General features: G+C 51.4%; 1 protein-coding gene across 1 annotated transcript in view; it reads right to left on the minus strand.

The window, feature by feature from the left end:
• LOC147098525 (pyroglutamylated RF-amide peptide receptor-like) overlaps positions 1-16539 on the minus strand; it is an 81106-nt gene extending 64567 nt beyond the window's left edge. The window contains exon 1 of the mRNA XM_085969986.1: positions 16188-16539. Coding sequence (XP_085826112.1) covers positions 16188-16539 — 352 coding nt within the window. The remainder of the gene's footprint in view (positions 1-16187) is intronic.
• Between the last annotated feature and the right edge of the window lie 1924 nt (positions 16540-18463).

The raw sequence follows: 18463 nt of genomic DNA on the forward strand, positions 1-18463 counted from the left end.
ACACGCCGGGCATTGCAGTGGTGCTCACAGGTAGAGCACGGTGGGACGTTGTGGGCAGGTAGCTAGGATTTTCTATCCATTAGTTTTAGTGGACTGAAAATCACGAGATGTGTGCCTGCAATTTTGGGTTGGATTTTACCAACCTCGGCGAGTCCATGGCGGGTGACATTGGTGGCGGGTCCCGACCCCGCTGCTGGCTCCATCCCACTGTCCAAAATGACTTTCCTCTGATTGGGCTCGTTAAGCCCGGCCAGTGCATTTGCCGGCCAATTGAAGGAAGCGGGTCTGATGACGTCACTTGATGAGGCATCATCAGCTGGTTTCCTTAAAGGGACCATGCGCAAATTAATTTTGACATTTGTGCTGTCAGCGTTCTACAGCATTGAGGTGCTGTAAACACTGACAAGCACTGCACAGAGGCACAGGGCTGCACCCAGGCTCACCCATGACTCCCTACATATGCTTATGGAGGGAGTCACAGCACGCAGGGAGGTCCTCTTCCCTTCCAATGGGTGGAAGAGACCTCCCCAGGAGATCAACACAGCCTGGTTGCACATTGCACAGGAGGACACAAGCAGGGATGTGGTCAGGAGGACCAGGCTGCAGTGCCGCAAACCTTTCAATGATCTCAGTAGATCATGTTACTGCAAAGCCACACTCAACCTCATCCTGCTGTGCCACTCATCACATCTCCATCACTCTGCCTTCCCTACCCTACTCCTGCACATCTTTACTCACACCAACTTACCATGCCCCTCCACCCGTCCCCCTCTATCTACATTATCACTTCCCCATCTCACTAGCCACCCTTCACACTCACCCTCATCCTAGTCCAATCATACCAACTAACAACACACAAGGGTAGCCACTTGTGTGTTTTAGCCAATGTTCATGTGAAGTTTCTGTTAATGTGCTGTCAAACATTGAAATCTTTATTTTCAACACTTTGCTTTCTTGGACAGATTTGTGTGCACCTTTGGAAGTGTCTTAGTGAGTTGCAGTGAATGGTGAGACAAAACGGTACCCCCGCAATGGTGATGAGTGTGAAAGGAATGGCTTGGGCATTGTAGGGATGCTTTATGGTGTTGGTGTGGGGTGGTGCCAACCTGGCGCATCATGTGGCAGCCAGGGTATACAGCGTCAAGTGAAGTAAATCTGGCCATGGTGAAGCCATCTCTGGCCTCCCGGGCAGCAATATGGTCAGGTGCTGATGCCCTGTGTCCTGTGCAGCATCAGCTGATTGCGGAGAAGGTTGGTGTTGGTTGTTGTTGGTGCTGCTGGTGTGCCTGGTGCTGCTGGTGTCGGGGCTAATCGTGGTGGGATTCTGAGGACAAAGATGAGAAAGTATAAAGAGCACCCATGTTGATGGAATAGATGGTAGGTGAAGTGGAGATGACAGAAGCGATCTGTCAATGGTGGGAGAGGTAATGAGGTCAGACTGGATGGGGACTTGTGCAAAGACTTGCAGCATTCTGAACCTGTAGTGGAAATGCAGTTTGGAGAAGCTAACGGCTAAGGGAAGATATCTGAATCAGCTGGGAGCTTTGACTTGACATTTGTAGCGGTCAACTCATCAGCTGAATCAATGGCAAGTGATAAAACTCAAGACAACGAGCAAGACACTAACAAAATGACACAGGCAACCCACACTATTTGCGCTGGTGTTTAAAACAGCTATACACTCAGTCCCATTACTCCTCCCTTCTCATTGTTTTTTCCCTTTTCAAATATTTATGTACTCCCCTTTTAAAAGCTATTGGCCCAGAAATTCGGGTCTCCACGGGTGAATATGCATGGGGTACTCACCCGTAGGCCCAACGGAAGTGCCGGTTTCGTGCATGCACTGCGCATGCGTGGGAAACCCGAACTTACGTTCCCTTAAAGGAAGGCGTTCAGAAGTCAAACGCGTGCACCGGAGAGGCAGCGCGTGCACCTGGAACTTACATTTTTTTTGCAGGTTTCTCCGGGAGGGTAAGTCTCCAGGAGTTACACATGTAAAAAGCAGGCGGAAGACCTGCTTTTAACAAGGTAAGTGGTGAATTAATTAAAATTAAAACATTTTTTCCACAGGTTTATTATTTTTAAATACATTAAAGAAAGGTAAGTTTATTTTTAGCCCCGTTAGAAAATGCAATTAATTTTTTCAAAAATTTAAATTATTGTTTAAAATAGTTATTTTATGTAATTTATGGTTATTTTAAAAAAGTGATGTTTTTTTAAAAATTTATTTGAAGTTTGAGTGATGTTTTGGGGCTTATAGTATTTATAGGTTTGACAGCTCTTCCTGTCAAACTTATGAATGAAGCATTCCCTGCTACCATTGGCTCTCCATGGCTCACGTGATCCCAGGGGATGCATCGAACTAACTGCGCCCCTGGGATACGCAAGCACTGCGCGCCGGCAGTTGGAGGAGGCCTAGGATCGGAATCCCACGCGGGCCCACAGCTCAACGGCCGGCGCGGTAGGTAAGTGCAGGTCGGGGGCTTGCACCCACGGGAAGCCCCCGACCCGAATTTCTGGGCCATTATGGATTCAGCTCCCACCACCGTTCCTATTTTAGAATTCCATGTTCTAACAACACTCTGCGTACAAACGTTTCTCCTAAAGGTGCTTTTCACTTTAAATTTGTGCCAACAATTTACCGACTAACCAGTGAAAATTGCTTAAGTAAAAAGAGAAAACGCTGGAAACGCTCAGCCGGTCAGACAGCATCTGTGGAGCGAGAGAGAAACAGAGTTAACGTTTCAGACCGATGACCTGTCATCGGAACTGGAAAAAGTTAGGAGATGTAACAGGTTTTAAGCAAGTGCAGGGGCAGGGAAAGGGGGGCGGGGAGGAAAGAACAAAAGGGAAGGTCTGTGCTAGGGTGGAAGGCAGGAGAGATTAAATGATGAAAGGGATGATGGTGTGAGGCAAAAGGGGATGGTAAAGGGACAAGAAAAGAAACAAAAGATGGATCTAGAGGAGATGTAAATGAACACAGCATAATCATTACCAACAGCTGCTGTCCGAAAAAATGGGGCCGAGGTTCTGATCTGAAATTGTTGAACTCAGTGTTGAGTCCAGAAGGCTGTAAAGTGCCTAATCGAAAGGCGAGGTGCTGTTCCTCGAGTTTACACTGAGCTTCATTAAACTTTCCCTCTTGTTCTTTCCTCCCCTCCCCCGTTCCCAGCCCCTGCACTTGCTTAAAACCAATTACATCTCTAACTTCTTCCAGTTCTGACGAAAGGTCATTGACCTAAAACGTTAACTCTGTTTCTCTCTCCAGAGATGCTGCCTGGCCTGCTGAGTATTTCCTGCATTTTCTATTTCTATTTCAGATTTCCAGAATCGGTAGTATTTTGCTTTTGTATTAGTGGAAATTGCTTGATTGTTGAACTGTGACTAATAATGTAACTATTATTTTATAACAGTCTAAAGAAGTAACAGGCCGGATATTCCGATCCCTACGGGCGGGTACGCGCTGTGTACTCAGCCGTAGGGACATCGGAAATGCCGGTTTCAGGCATGCACTGCGCATGCGCTGGAAACCGGCATTTCCGATCTGTCAAGAAAGCTCTTGCGCCTAGTAAAAGCAAGCGTAAGGCCTGCTTTTGCCAGGATAAGAGTTGAAAAAAGTTTTTAAAAAAACAATTTTTTCACTGATTTATCATTTAAAAATACTTTTAAAAAGGTACATTTATTTTTAGCCCCGTAAAAAACTTTAATTATTTTTTTCAAAAATTTAAATTTTTGTTTAAAATAATTTATTGTAATTTCAAGTCATTTAAAAAAATGTGATTTTTAAAATTTATTTAAAGTTTTACTATGTTGTGGGGGTGATCTCCATTCATATATTTGACAGGTCTTCCTGTCAAGTGTATGAATGGAGATTCCCTTCTGTGATTGGCTCCCCATGGCCCACGTGATCCCAGGGATGCTGCGAACTACCTTCGCCTCTGGGATACCTGGGCCCTGCACACTTGGAGTTTGGAGAGGCCCAACACCAGAATTGTGCGCGTCCTGGGAGCCCTCAGGTAAGGGCGCAGATTTTTCCAGATCGCTGTCCTCCGCCGCGGGAGGCCTGCGATCGGAATATCTGGGCCAACATGTTCTAACGCATCACATTGTTCTGGGTTCTTTATCTTTATTCTTGAAACTCCACTTGGAATTTACATTTAAAATTAGACGGCTTCAACACACTTCCGAATCAGCATTGATTCACAACTCAGACCATACATAACGGTACTATTTGTCAATCTTACAAGTCAAGCAAGCTACAAAGATGCTTGACTAGGGGAAGTGAAATCTTCTGATGTTCAGGCTAAATACACATTGCGGGAGCAGCATCTGTGGCAATGTACTCCTGACACTACTTACTTGATACCGGTTGCCACAAATGGAAGAAATCCCACACCCCAGCAATGGATTTTCGGTCAATCGACCACACTCCCAAGGAGCTTCATGTAAAGACTGTTCAAGTCCTCCTCGGGGTCTATCTAGCAATGGACTGAAGCATTTCAAATTATTTGTATGGTGAGTTTCTTATCTTAATATACATAGGGATAACTGAAAAAAGGATGTCAAATTTTGTTTGATAACGAGCCTGTGACGCGTCTTGGGACATCTTACTACAATAAAGGTGCTATATAAGTGCAAGTTGTTGTTGTTGTTGTGTAACCCATATTAACATGTGAAATGTATATTCCTCGTGTTAGCTGTGGAAAACATCTTCTGCTTGTTAAGAAAACGTAATCCCTTTCAAAGGAAGATCTATCCCACAATTTAAAAGGAATGATGAATACGGCACCTGAGATGAATGTAACTCCAGTCTTGACTCCCTGCGAGAACTTGGAGCCAAAAACCAGTTTATGGGATGTTTCACGCGTCATGTTTGTGGCGTCATCGTAACCCGTTGTGTGATCTATCTGCTGCATGTCACATACTGTAAGAATATCGATACGTTTTTACATTGCTTTTGTTTTTAATAGAGACAAAACACTGGCCCGGATGTTGCAATGTAACGATGGTGAAGATGTCAGCGCTCGTCATTACTCTGAAACTGACGGCAACTTCTGGTGTCCACACATGCGCAGTTAAACGTGGAAATCCAGAAGTTGCTGTCAGTGATTCCCCGTTCCTCATCAAGGTGCGCTGCTGAAGTCCTCGTAGATGGAAATCTTAAAAATCACTTGAACTGATGTGAACTTCCACTTTTTATGCTTTAATCTCACTGTAAAAAATCCTGAAAAAGTTAAGCCTTGTTGAATGAGGTGTAACTGGGATTTTAACGGCGTACTAAGTCATAATTATTGCTGAACAACCTCTCTGGCCCTGAAAAGCTAATTTTCTATTTGTGGAATGCCAAATTTCTCCATTATGACAAAAATGACATAGATTCTTAAAATATGGCATCTGCTGGTGCATCGGGGTGCGGGAGTGCCGCGTGAGATGACCGATCGCGACACTCGGCCTGTGTCCAGTACTCAGAATTTTTTTTTTAGATTGCCGATTTTTTTCATGTCAGCCGTTCACCATGCCTTTAAGTTGCACCCCGCGAGCGGCCGGCCTCACTGCTCACGACCCCTGCAGCAGTCGGTAACATCGCCTGTCGCTGCTGCGGGGCATGAGGGGGGATTTGTCTCCCGAGGCGCTACCGGGGTGCTGCGCCTGGAGATGGCATCATGATCTCCGCGTGCAGAAGATTGGGGTGATACCCGGTAGCACTAACCTCCCGCGGAATTTTGTGGGAGGCGTTAGTACCTTGGGGGGACGAAAAGCCATTTGCACCTCTCGCCAGAGGTGCTATCGATGGGAATTTTGCCCCCACAGGCTTTTATCCCGGCAGGGGGTAGTATGAGTGCATGCATGAAAGGCTGTTTTACAACAGATGTTTAGGAGAACAACAGTAGAAAGGAACAGTTTGGTGTGAAAAGGGTATGAGGCCTTTCCTCTGTTTGGCAAACTATTTGAAAGAAATGGGTGACTGTAAAACATAAGGTAGGGTGCATTCAGCAGGAAGAGAACCATAAACCAAAAGGGAATAATACAGACGCCATGTTTTACTTAGTTAAATAAAAGAGGGAACGAATGCTGCATTCAAGACCCTACAGTGTGAACAGGCTTGGAGATCTCTTATTAAAATCTACGCACACTAGGTTTTTGGATGCAGGGCTGAGGTGTGCTACTCTGTATATCTGGTAAGGGTGTTTAAGATTCAAGTTTTGTCAATAATTAATGAAGGGAATTTTAAAACATATTACTGTCTCTAGTTGTATGAATCTGTTTAAAGGACAAAGAAGGGATTATCCAACAAATTGGCGAGCCAGGTAGGAGCTAAGATCAGTAATTGAACATTGAATTGGTGACAGGCCAGCTCTGATTTGATAAGAACCATATGGCAATAGAAGTGATAAAATTGTTCCTTGAATATTTGAACAATGAATATATTAGAAGAGTATGTAGCCCCATATCTCGCAAGGCATGGAGGTGAACCCCTAAAGATCGGAGATCTTGTAGGTAAAGCAATCCCCCTAGGCGAGTGGAGATACTCAAAAAGGATTTTTTAAGCAAACCCAGGAAGGACAGAACTAAGTCTGTGGTAATGCAAAGGTTGTTTACTGTGGTCAGATCTCTGTCGGCAACAAATAAAGGTGTCATAAAAAAGAAAGACTTGCATTTCTATAGCGCCTTCCATGACCTTGGGATGTCTCAAAGCGCTTACAGCCAATGAAGTACTTTTGAAGTGTATTCACTGTTATAATGTAGGAAACATGGCAGCCAATTTGCACAAAGCTAGGTCCCACAAACAGCAATATGATAATTTTTGTGATGTTGATTGAGGGATAAATATTGGCCAAGGCACCAGGGATTACTCACCTGCTCTTTTTCGATATAGTGCCGTGGGATCTTTTACATCCACCTGAGAGGGCAGACGGGGCCTCGGTTTAACATCTCATCCAAAAGACGGCACCTCTGACAGTGCAGCACTCCCTCAGCACTGTACTGGAGTGTCAGCCTGGATTTTTGTGCTCAAGTCTCTGGAGTGGGACTTTGAACCCACAACCTTCTGAGTGGAATCAGTTGAATGATGTATCCCAGAAGACATAGAAACATAGAAAAATAGGAGCAGGAGTAGGCCATTCGGCCCTTTGAGCCTGCTCTGCCATTCAATATGATCATGGCTGATCCTCTATCTCAATACCATATTCCCACTCTCTCCCCATACCCCTTGATGCCCTTTGTGTCTAGAAATCTATTTATCTCCTTCTTAAATATATTCAGTGATTTGGCCTACACAGCCTTCTGTGGTAGAGAATTCCACAGGTTCACCACCCTGAGTGAAGAAATTTCTCCTCATCTCAGTCCTAAATGTCCTACCCTGTATCCTGAGACTGTGACCCCTCGTTCTAGACCCCCCAGCCAGGGGAAACATCCTCCCTGCATCCAGTCTGTCTAGCCCTGTCAGAATTTTATACGTTTCAATGAGGTCCCCTCTCATTCTTCTAAACTCTAGTGAATATAGGCCTAGTCGACCCAATCTCTCCTCATATGACAGTCCTTGATGTGCCAAATAACTGCCTGAATCCATGAGGTTAAAACTTAAAACTAAAGTAAGAATCATGGCATCAAGTTAACACAGGGCAACCATCATTCATCACCGACCCAGCCCTTATGAGTAAAACCCAGCTCTTATATATAAGACTCACACCAATCAGGAGGATCCATAAAGGCGCTCTTTTGGTTGAACCAAACATAAACAAATAGACTGTAACTAATTAAACTTTAAATAAACCTTAACAAATCAAATTAAAATTTGGTTGTCCAAATCAATTATGCACTCCAGTCCCCCCCGGTGCCCACCGGTCGCGGAAGTACTCGAGCGAGCCGGCGGACACTGCGTGCTCCATCTCCAGGGCCACCCGGGCGCGAACATTGCCGCGGAAGAGAGGGAGGCAATCTGGCTGGACGACCCCCTCAACCGCCCGCTGCCTGGACCAATTGATGGCTTTTTTAGCCAGGCCCAGGAACAGACCCACAAGGAGGTCCTCCAACCTGCCCACTCCCCTCCGCACCGGGTGACCGTAGATCAAGAGCGTGGGACTGAAGTGCAACCAAAAATCGAGGAGCAGCCCCTTCAAATAATGGAAGAGGGGCTGCAACCTCTCACACTCCGTGTATATATGAAACACGGACTCCTCCAGGCCGCAGAAAAGACAGGCGGCCTGGGAGTCCGTGAACCTACTTAAAAATATATTGCACGGGACTGCTCCGTGCAACACCCTCCAGGCCAAGTCCCCAATAGAACAAGGGAAGACTCCCGCATAGAGAGCCCTCCATTGGGGACCTCCGCCTCCGCCGGAAGGCAAAACGGCACGCCAAGGCGTGTCCGGACGGCAGGCGAAGATGGCAAAGTGGAGAGTGTGCAGGAGCAGCCCGTACAGGAAATACCTCCGTGCGGAATGAAAAGGCACGGAGGGTATTTCCTCGAGACGGCTCAAGTTGTGAGGCGCCGGCTCCCGAGGGGAGTTTCGGGGCCGGGCGCCGATGAGGAATTCCGTCCGAACGGGGGAAAGCTCAGGCGGGATCGCCCCACGCATTTGAGCCGCCTCGATACACCTTGTGGCGCCGGGGCGCAGTGTCGCTTTCATCGACTCGATGGCATTGACCGCGAGCTGGACGTTGGCCCAAGACATGCGCCGCGCCAACTCCTCCGGCGCCATCCAGCCCGCTCCTCCGCCATCGAGCAGGTCCCCGACTCTCGCCACCTTGCCAGGCACAGCCCTGCGCTCCGCCAGCCACCCGAACCCACGGACGTGGAGGTGCAGATTCCTGAGCAGTGGCTCCCGAAGGATAGCCGCCATTCCTGACAGGGGAGAGCTGTGCCTGGAAGCGACGTAGTTCCAAACCCATAGCAGTTCCTGGTAGAGGACAGGCAGCTCCCGCAGGCTGGCACGCGTGCCGCCCACTTTCACAAACAGGAGCTGCATGTCGTAATTGAGGCCGTGCAGCTGGCGGAAAAAAATACGTCGCCAGCGCACACCATCTCGGAGGATTCTCGACGTACAGGTATCTCTGCAACGTCTGAAGACGGAAAGTCGCAGCCTGGGTGCGAAGGCACACCAGCGCCTGACCGCCCTCCCTAAGCAGGAGACTCAGAACCACGGCAGAGACCCAGTGCTTCCTTTTGCCCCAGAAGAAGTCGATGAGCTTCTTATGCATCTTGGCGACAAACGCAGGGGGAGGATCAAAGTGACCAACCGGTACCACAACATGGCGGCCACCAGCCGGTTTACGACCAGCGCTCGACCCCTGTAGGACAACACTCGGAGCAGTCCTGTCCAGCGTCCTAAGTGAGTGGTGACTTTGGCCTCCAACTCTTGCCAGTTCGCCGGCCAGGCGTCCTCGGCAGGTCTAAGGTAGACTCCCAAGTAGAGGAGGTGCGTGGTGCTCCAGGCGAAGGGCCTGAACTCCTCCGGCAGGGAGTCCACCCGCCACTGACCCACCAGGAGTCCGGAACATTTCTCCCAGTTGATCTTGGCGGAGGATGCGTCCGAGTAAATCTGCTGGCATTCCCGCATCCTCCGCAAGTCAGCGGGATCCGTGACCATGAGGAGCACGTCATCGGCGTAAGCCGAGAGGACCCCCTCCATGCCCGACCCTTGCAGAGCCAGTCCCGCCAACCTCTTCCGCAAGAGGCGCAGGAAAGGCTCTACGCAAAGGGTGTATAACTGACCGGACATGGGGCATCCCTGACACACCCCCCTCCCGAAGCGAAGGGGCGCCGTCAAGGACCCGTTAACTTTAATCAGACACTTTGCGGCAGCGTACAGAAGACGGATCCGGGCGACAAAATGCGTCCCGAACCCAAATGCGCGCAGAGTCCCGAAGAGATACTCGTGATCCACCCTGTCGAACGCCTTCTCCTGATCCAGGGAAAGGAAGGCGACCGACAGACCAGCCCTCTGGGAATGGTGGATCAGGTCCCGGACCAGATGGATGTTATCGTGGATAGTTCGGCCCGGGACCGTGTAGGACTGGTCGGGGTGGATCATGTGGGCCAGCACGGCGCCAAGGCGAGCAGACATGGCCCTGGCAAAAATTTTATAGTCCGTGCTGAGGAGGGAGACCGGGCGCCAGTTCTTAAGGAGGCGGAGATCGCCCTTCTTAGGCAGCAGGACAATAACCACCCTGCGCCAAGAGAGGGGCATCTCCCCGGTCGCCAAACTTTCCCCCAGGACCCGCGCGTAGTTGCCCCCCAAGACGTCCTAGAACGCCCTGTGGAACTCCACGGTCAGCCCGTCCAGCCCCGGGGACTTTCCCCTGGAGAGCTGGCGGAGGGCGCCGGTCAGCTCCTCCAGACTCAGAGGAGCGTCCAATTTTTCGGCGCCCTCCAGGCCGACCTTCGGCAGGTCCTCCCACAAAACTCTGCGCGCATCCTCGCTGGACGGATCCGGAGAGAACAGAGCCCTGTAATAGGTGCGGGCCTCCGCGCTGATTCCCTCCGGATCCGAGACCAGAGATCCGTCGTCGGCCAGCAGCCCCAAGAGCTGCTTACGGACCCCCCATCTTTTTTCCAGCGAGTAGAAGAAGGGGGAGCCGCGGTCCAGGTCCCGCAGGATCTGGATCCGCGACCTCACATACGCGCCTCAGGACCCGACGAGCTGCAGGTCCTTCAGCGCGCCCTTCTTCTCTTCGTACACCTTCCGCAGGGCCGGGTCCTCGACGACTTGACCGAGACGGGACTCCAGGTCGAGCACCTCCTCCTCCAACCGCCCGACCCGGGCCTCCCGCCTCTTGGTCGACCGCTTCGCGTACTCCTGACAGAAGAGACGGATGTGAGCCTTGCCCACGTCCCACCATAGCCTCAAGGAGGGGAAGCCCCCCTGCTTCCTTCTCCAGTCGGCCCAAAACCGATGAAACGAATCCCGGAACCGCGCGTCCTCCAGCAGCAGGTTGTTAAAATGCCAGTACGCGGACCCCCACCGCGCGCGCAGCGGAACGAGCTCCGCCCACACCAGGTGGTGGTCCGTGCACGGCACTGGCCGCATGGGAGCCGCCGGAACGCAGGAGACGTACACCCGGGAAATGTAAAGGCGGTCGATTCTGGACCTTCCTCCTCCAGGCCCCACGTAAGTGAAGGCGCTGGAGTCGGGATGGAGATTTCGCCAGACGTCCACCAAGTCGAAGGACCCGACCAGGTTCCTCAACTTCTCCATCACCGCCGGGCATCGCAGGGGACCCGGACGGTCCCTCGCCTCGAGGGTGCAGTTAAAATCCCCCCCCGAGGATGACGCACTCGCCCACGTCGATGGAGCCCAGAAGCGCACTTGCTGCGCACCGGCCTGAGGGGTGTACACATTCACTAGATGGAGCGGCACGCCCCCCAGGTGAACAGTGACCTGGAGCAAGCGGCCCGGCACGTGCTCCTTGACCCCCAAGATCTCCGGCTGAAAATGCGGGGCCAGCAAGATAGCCACCCCGCTGGAAACGTTGGAGAGGTGACTCATGCTGACCCCTCCTTGCCACTCCAGGAGCCACGTGGCCTCGTCTCCCGGAACGCTGTGGGTTTCTTGCAGGAAGCACACCGCATACTTCCAGTCCCAAAGGACTGAAAGGTTATTAAATCTGTGGCGAGCCTCCCTGCTGCCGTTGATGTTGAGGCTGGCTATGGTTATCTTCATATCAGAAGCATAGTGCAACCTCTACCTACACCTAATGGGAGGAGGGAGCGCAGCCGCTAGTCGACCGCCACTCCCTCAGCAGCCCAGTGAGGAACAACCTGAGCCGACGCAGCTCGAGCGGGCTCACGTCCGCGTCTGCGCCCATGATCTTGACGGCAGCGCGGACCGACCCGATGAGCAGCGCCAGCTCCGACCACCTGGCGAGGGCCAGCTGGGTCTTGTTTTGACGACCCTGGCACGCGGCCATAAAATCCCGGAGTTCCCTGACGGGAATGAGGGGAGACTCGGCAAGGGGCACGAGGTCATCCATCGCCTCGTCGGCGATGGAATCCAACTCGTCCTCCGCGCCCATCACCGAGTCCCCGTCCTCCTCCGGGGGGTCGCCACCAGCGGCCGACCCGTCCGTCGCGCAGTGCGCAGCGAACGGCTCGGCCGCATCGGCCGGCCCCGCCTCTGCCCGGATCCCACCCCCAGGATCGGTGGCAGAGGATTCCTCCCTGGGCTCTTCCGGGGGCGCCGGGCCAGAAGACGGCGGCGGTTCGGAGTCCCCCTGCACCTCAGACGCCAGAACGCCCGGAGAAATTGGGGAGAAAACAAATTGAAATTCCTCCAGGACGTCCGGCGCCGCAGACACAGTCAGGGGGCCTTCCACCTCCTCGCCACCAGCCTCCGACCCAGCGGATGGGGTGTACTGGACTAACACCCCGACCAGGTCGAACAGCCCCTGGGGAATGTCCGGCTCTCATTGGGCGAGCTCATTTTCCTCGAGCTCGCCCGACCCAGACCCCAGGCCGCCCGACCCGGCGAGGGGTAACGGCACCGAAAGAATATCAATTTCTGCCGCGGGTTGTTCTGCGACCCCCCCCACGAGCAGGGTCTCATCCCCATCCCCGGGAGGCATGTGCTGGACAGACACATCTGCCTCAGCCTCCCGAGGGACAGGCGACCCCTGCCGATCGCCGGTGATGATGACAGCAGGGGGGGGGGGCGCAGTACCCGCGGCGGGCGACGACTCCCCCAGGTCGGAGGGACCTTCCTCCTCCCAGTCCTCCTCCTCTTCTAGGGGGTCGCGCCTTCTTTTTAGCACGGAGGGAGCGAGGGAGACCTCCATGTCTCCAGAGGCCTCCTCCTCTGCTCCCTCCAGTGGAGCAGGTTTGTCAGGTTCCTCGAGCCCGAGCCCGGCCGCAGGTATTGACGTTTCCGCCACGGCGGTCGCGACCACAGGCTCGAGCACGAGATCCCTCCCGCCCTCGTCTGCCCCGACCAACTCCGCGAGGAGCGCGGGTGTCAGGGGCTCCAGGTTCAAGGGTTCGCCCTCCCCGGGGGGACCCACCCTAAGGTGTTTGGCTTTTCTCCGCGCCTTCTTTCTGCCCGGACGCACTCCCTCCCCCCCGCCGGAGGCCTTGATGGCATCGGCCTCCGACGACGACCGCGCATCGGTTGTTTGGGGGGCGCGGCCAGACCCGGGGAGAGGAGCAGCGGCGGCGCCCACCTTGGCCGCACCAGACGATCCGGCGGCCTTGGAGGCGGGGCAGTTTTTCCTGATGTGCCCCACCTCCTTGCAGGCGTGGCACCGCACACCGTCCGCCGTCCAAAAGGCGCGATAGGCGGTCCCCTCGTGGAGGACGACGAAAGCCCAGTCAGTGTCCTCCTCCCGCGCCAGCTGAATAAAGAGCTGGCGCCGGAAGGAGAAGACGTGCCGAAGGCTGGCTTCCCGGCAGCCGAGCGGGATAGGCGTGATCCCCGACCTCACCTCCCCAAGATGGCGTAAGTGGGGGAGGAGGAGCTCACCAGGAATATAGGGCGGGACGTTGGAAATAACGATCCTCCGCGCGGTGGCCTCGAGAGGATCCACCGGCAGGAAGGTCCCGCCCACGGTGAGCCCCTTGGCGACGGCCAGGGACACCGCCCGCTCCGACCCCAGGAAGAACACAGCCTTCCCGTACATTTTTGAGGCCGCGACGATGGCTGAGGGGCCGACAACCCCAGCCATGGCTTTTACGCAGGCCTCAATAGTCATGTGGGGGTGAGTGTAGCTCTTCACCCCAAGCTTTTTAGTTATTAAAGTGAAAGGTGATGGGGCAGCAGAAGCAGTGGGAGCAGTCGTGGCTGTGGCTGTGGCTGCCACCGCCGCATATGACCTTGCTGACCCCGTCACCAGCGATGAAGTAGTCGCCATTATGGTTGTTTTTTTTTAAAAGAGCCACACTCACCCCAAGTCACAGGCCTGAAAGTGTTAATGGCCTCAGGTTAATTAGTGTCTTCTCTTGAGCAGAGGGAGCTGTTAAATTGAAGGCACACCTCTCCCCTTATTAACTAAAATTGGGAGAGGGGCCTTCTCCCCTCTGCTCAAGTGGCAATTAATGTATATAAAATAGAGGTGCCTCAGAGAGAGAGGCAAAGAGAGACGAAGAGAGAGAGAGAGAGAGGGGGGGGTTGGGAAGGAGGGAGGCCGCAAGGACAGGGTCGTCACTCAGGATGGTGGGTGGGTGTCGGCAGGGGTGCACTCTCCGATGGAAAAATAAAGTCTGTTGTTGGTCTTCCGGTGGGGGGAGAAGATGTCTTCACCCGGGAAAGCTGGAGAATGCCCAGGCTCAGTCCTTTACACCAGGTCTTAAATGGGTTGATTGACTTCGCCTAGGCAGCTCAAGCTGTCCCAGGTCAGGCAGTGGAAGGGGTGTTTTAATAGTGGTGTGTGTGGCCTAGTGTTTTACAAGAGCCACACACACACACACAGACACCCCTTGGTGTTCCGGCCTTCTGTCTTCTTTCCTCCTGTCTTTAGGAGAGTGCACCTAATAACACCCACCTGTAGAGGTTCTTATTCTTCCCTCCTTCCAAAAGGTTGGTCAGTGGTTGTTTCTCCCCTCTCTCCCTCTCCTGAAAAGGAGGCCAATTTGGGGAGGCAGTGATGGGAAGGGCCTCTCCTCTGGTTGATGATGAAGTTGGCCTTCCCCTACCTCCTCTCCTCCTCTTTCCTCCCTCTCCAGGCACCTCAGTAGTTGAAGTTGGTGGTAGTGGTAGTGGTGGCTTGCAGGCTGGTCGATCTCAAGGAGACCACCACTTCCCACTCGGCTTCTCCTTCACCTTCTCCACAGACAGCAAGGCTGAGAATGAGCAGGCCCAGTCCCTGCCTTGACTCTCTGTCCAGGTCAAGGCTTCAAACTCAGGGCTTTGATGAAGTCAGAACAGAACATCAAGTTAACACAGGGCAACCATCATTCATCACTGACCCAGCCCTTATGAGTAAAACCCAGCTCTTATAAATAAGACTCACACCAATCAGGAGGATCCATAAAGGCGGAGCTAGGGAGGAACATTAGTGGTTACACCTGTAAAACATTACAGACATTAACAAGTACAACAGACAATCCAGAACACAGAGTTATTTCATCACAGTCCTGCCATCCCAGGAATCAGGCTGGTGAACCTTCGCTGCACTCCCTCTATGGCAAGTATATCCTTTCTTAGGTAAGGAGACCAAAACTGCACACAGTACTCCAGGTGTAGTCTCACCAAGGCCCTGTATAACTGTAGTAAGACATCCTTGCTCCTGTACTCAAATCCTCTTGCAATGAAGGCCAACATACCATTTGCCTTCCTAACTGCTTGTTGCACCTGCTTTCAGTGACTGATGTACAAGGGCACCCAGGTCCCTTTGTACATCAGCATTTCCCAATCTATCACCATTTAAATAATACGCTGCCTTTCTGTTTTTCCTACTGAAGTGGATAACTTCACATTTATCCACGTTATACTGCATCTGCCATGTATTTGCCCACTCACTCAACTTGTCTAAATCGCCTTGAAGCCTCTTTGCATCCTCCTCACAACTCACAATCCCACCTAGTTTCTTGTCGTCAGCAAACTTGGAAATTTTACATTTGGTTCCCTCATCCAAATCATCATTGATATATATTGTGAATAGCTGGGGCCCAAGCACTGATCCCTGCGGTACCTCACTAGTTACAGCCTGCCACCCCAGACCTGAGACCGCTGTAGTATGTGGAATTGAAACGCTCGCTGTGGCTAAAGTTCTGTTCCACAGAATTAAATGTTTCGTGAATGAGTTAAAAGAAAAAGAAAATAAGCAGAAACAGTTAAAAAATATTAGCACAGGAAAGAGGAAATTAAAAACAAAAATCGCTTTTGAAAGTATTATATATATATGGGGATATAAATTGGCGATTCTCAGCATGTGTGGGGATCTAGGAATGGTTCGTAAACTTACACTGATGTAGTAAAAAAAACTTCCTTAACTTTTTAGTTAAGTCTCTGGGGGCTCCTTGGGGCGTTAAGGACGCTATATAAATGCAAGTTATAGTTATGTGTGTTACAAGAAATGCTTAAGAGTGTCACTTAAAGAAGTGCAATCACTCAATATACAAATGATTTGCAATAATAATATCAGCGTTTACGCTGTCCTATTTTGTAGTCCCAGATCCCTGTTTAGAGAGTTATATTGGATTAAATACAAAGCAGTAAAAGGAATAGTGAGTGAGTGTGTGTGTGAGAGAGACTCACCCCCAATCCACTCCGAGGAGATGTTCTGCAGCAGGGTGAATGGGATGCAGACGAAGGTGATGAGCAGGTCGCTGACTGCCAGGGAGCAGACGAAGACACTGGTAACCGTTCGCGGCGACCTCTTCGCCCGTCTCACAACACACAGCACCAGACTGTTTCCAAAGAAGCCAAGCAGGAAGAGCATGCAGTAGATCGCCACGAAAGTTACCCTGGCGGCGAAAGGCAACTCGGGGGTGTAGATCAGCGGCTGCAGTTTGTAAGTCTGGATGAATTTCTCGCGGGAGAGGTTATAAAACTCCAGCAACTGGTTCAGGATTTCGGGAGTAAAGTTAAAGGAGCCGACGTTGTTCATGTTTTGTTCTCTCTCTCTCTCTCTCTCCCCTCCTTCCTACAGTTGCAATAAGACAGTGCCGGTCTGAAGGCTGCCAATTGTGCTAATTCGTTAAGGAGTGGAGACAGCTGAGGTTTTCTCCCTATCCTGCTAACCTCCCAGGTCCGACTGGAATGGGAAAGTGCTCACTCGCTTTTACTTCACCGAGGGAATTCAGCGAGCTAGATGCAAATGGAAATCTGTAAAGATAGCACCTGTAATCCCAGGTGCTTTAGTCCAGGGCATGATGGCAATGCACTTTGACAGGTTTTAGGGAGTGAAATTTGGTGATAAGGAAGAAAAACATCAGTTGAAGCCGTCAATAAAGGCATAAAAAAAGAACTTGCATTTATATAGCACACTTTCGCAACCTCGGGACATCCCAAGTGCCTTACAGCCAATGACGTATATTCTTTTTTCAACTGTACTCAGTGTGTCTCACACGTGTAGGGATGAAGGTTAAGCACGCCAGCGTCTGCACATGTCCTCTTCAAAGCTCCAACATCTGAACAAATCTTCTCTGTTTGCAGGACAAGGCAGAATGCAACAACTTGTATTTATATAGCGCCTTTAACGTAGTAAAATGTCCCAAGGTGCTTCACAGGAGTATTCTAAGACAAAAAAAAATTGACAGCCAGCCGCATAATTAGGGCAGGTGACAAGAAGTAGGTTTTAAGGAGCGTCTTAAAAGAGGTAGCGAGGTGGAGAGGTTTAGTGAGGAATTCCAGAGCTTAGGGCCCAGGCAACAGAAGGCACGGCCACCAATGGTGGAGCGATTATAATCAGGGATGTTCAAGAGGGCAGAATTAGAGGAGTGTAGATATCTCGGGGGGTTGTGGGGCTGGAGGAGATTACAGAGATAGGAAGGGGTGAGGCCATGGAGGGATTTGAAAACAAGGATGAGAATTTTAAAATCGAGGCGTTGCTTAACCGGGAGCCAATGTAGGTCAGCGAGCACAGGGGTGATGGGCGAACGGGACTTGGTGCGAGTTAGGACATGGGTAGCCGAGTTTTGGATCACTTCAAGTTTATGTAGGGTAGAATATGGGAGGCCAGCCAGAAGTGCGTTGGAATAGTCAAGTCTAGAGGTAACACACGCATGGATGAGGGTTTCAGCAGCGGATGAGCTGAGGCAAGGGCGGAGACGAGCGATGTTACGGAGGTGGAAATAGGCGGTCTTTGTTATGCTGCAGATATGTGGCCGGAAGCTCATTTCAGGGTCAAATATGACACCAAGGTTGCGAACAGTGTGGTTCAGCCTCAGACAGATGTTAGGGAGAGGGATGGAGTCAGTGGCTAGGGAATGGAGTTTGTGGCAGGGATCAAAAACAATGGCTTCGGTCTTCCCAATATTTAATTGGAGAAAATTTCTGCTCATCCAGAATTGGATGTCGGACAAGCAGTCTGACAATTTAGAGACCGTGGAGGGGTCGAGAGAAGTGGTAGTGAGGTAGAGCTGGATGACGTCAGCGTACATGTGGAAACTGATGCTGTGATTTCGAATGATGTCGCCAAGGGGCAACATGTAGATGAGAAATCGGAGGGGGCCAAGAATAGATCCTTAGGGTACACCAGAGATGCGGGAGCAGGAAGAGAAACCATTGCAGGTGATTCTCTGTTTACGATTAGATAGATAAGAATGGAACCAGGCGAATGCAGTCCCACCCAGCTGGATGACAGTGGAGAGGCGATGGAGTGGTCAACCGTGTCAAAGGCTGCAAACAAGTCAAGAAGGACGAGGAGGGATAGTTTACCTTTGTCACAGTCACAAAGGATGTCATTTGTGACTTTAATGAGAGCCATTTCGGTACTGTGGCAAGGGCGGAAACCTGATTGGAGGGATTCAAACATGGAGATGCGGGAAAGATGGGCACGGATTTGGGAGGTGACAACATGTTCAAGGACT

This window comes from Somniosus microcephalus, chromosome 29 (assembly GCF_052327205.1).
Source record: "Somniosus microcephalus isolate GS21.2 chromosome 29, FLI_Smic_1.0, whole genome shotgun sequence".
Classification (NCBI taxonomy): Eukaryota; Metazoa; Chordata; class Chondrichthyes; order Squaliformes; family Somniosidae; genus Somniosus; species Somniosus microcephalus.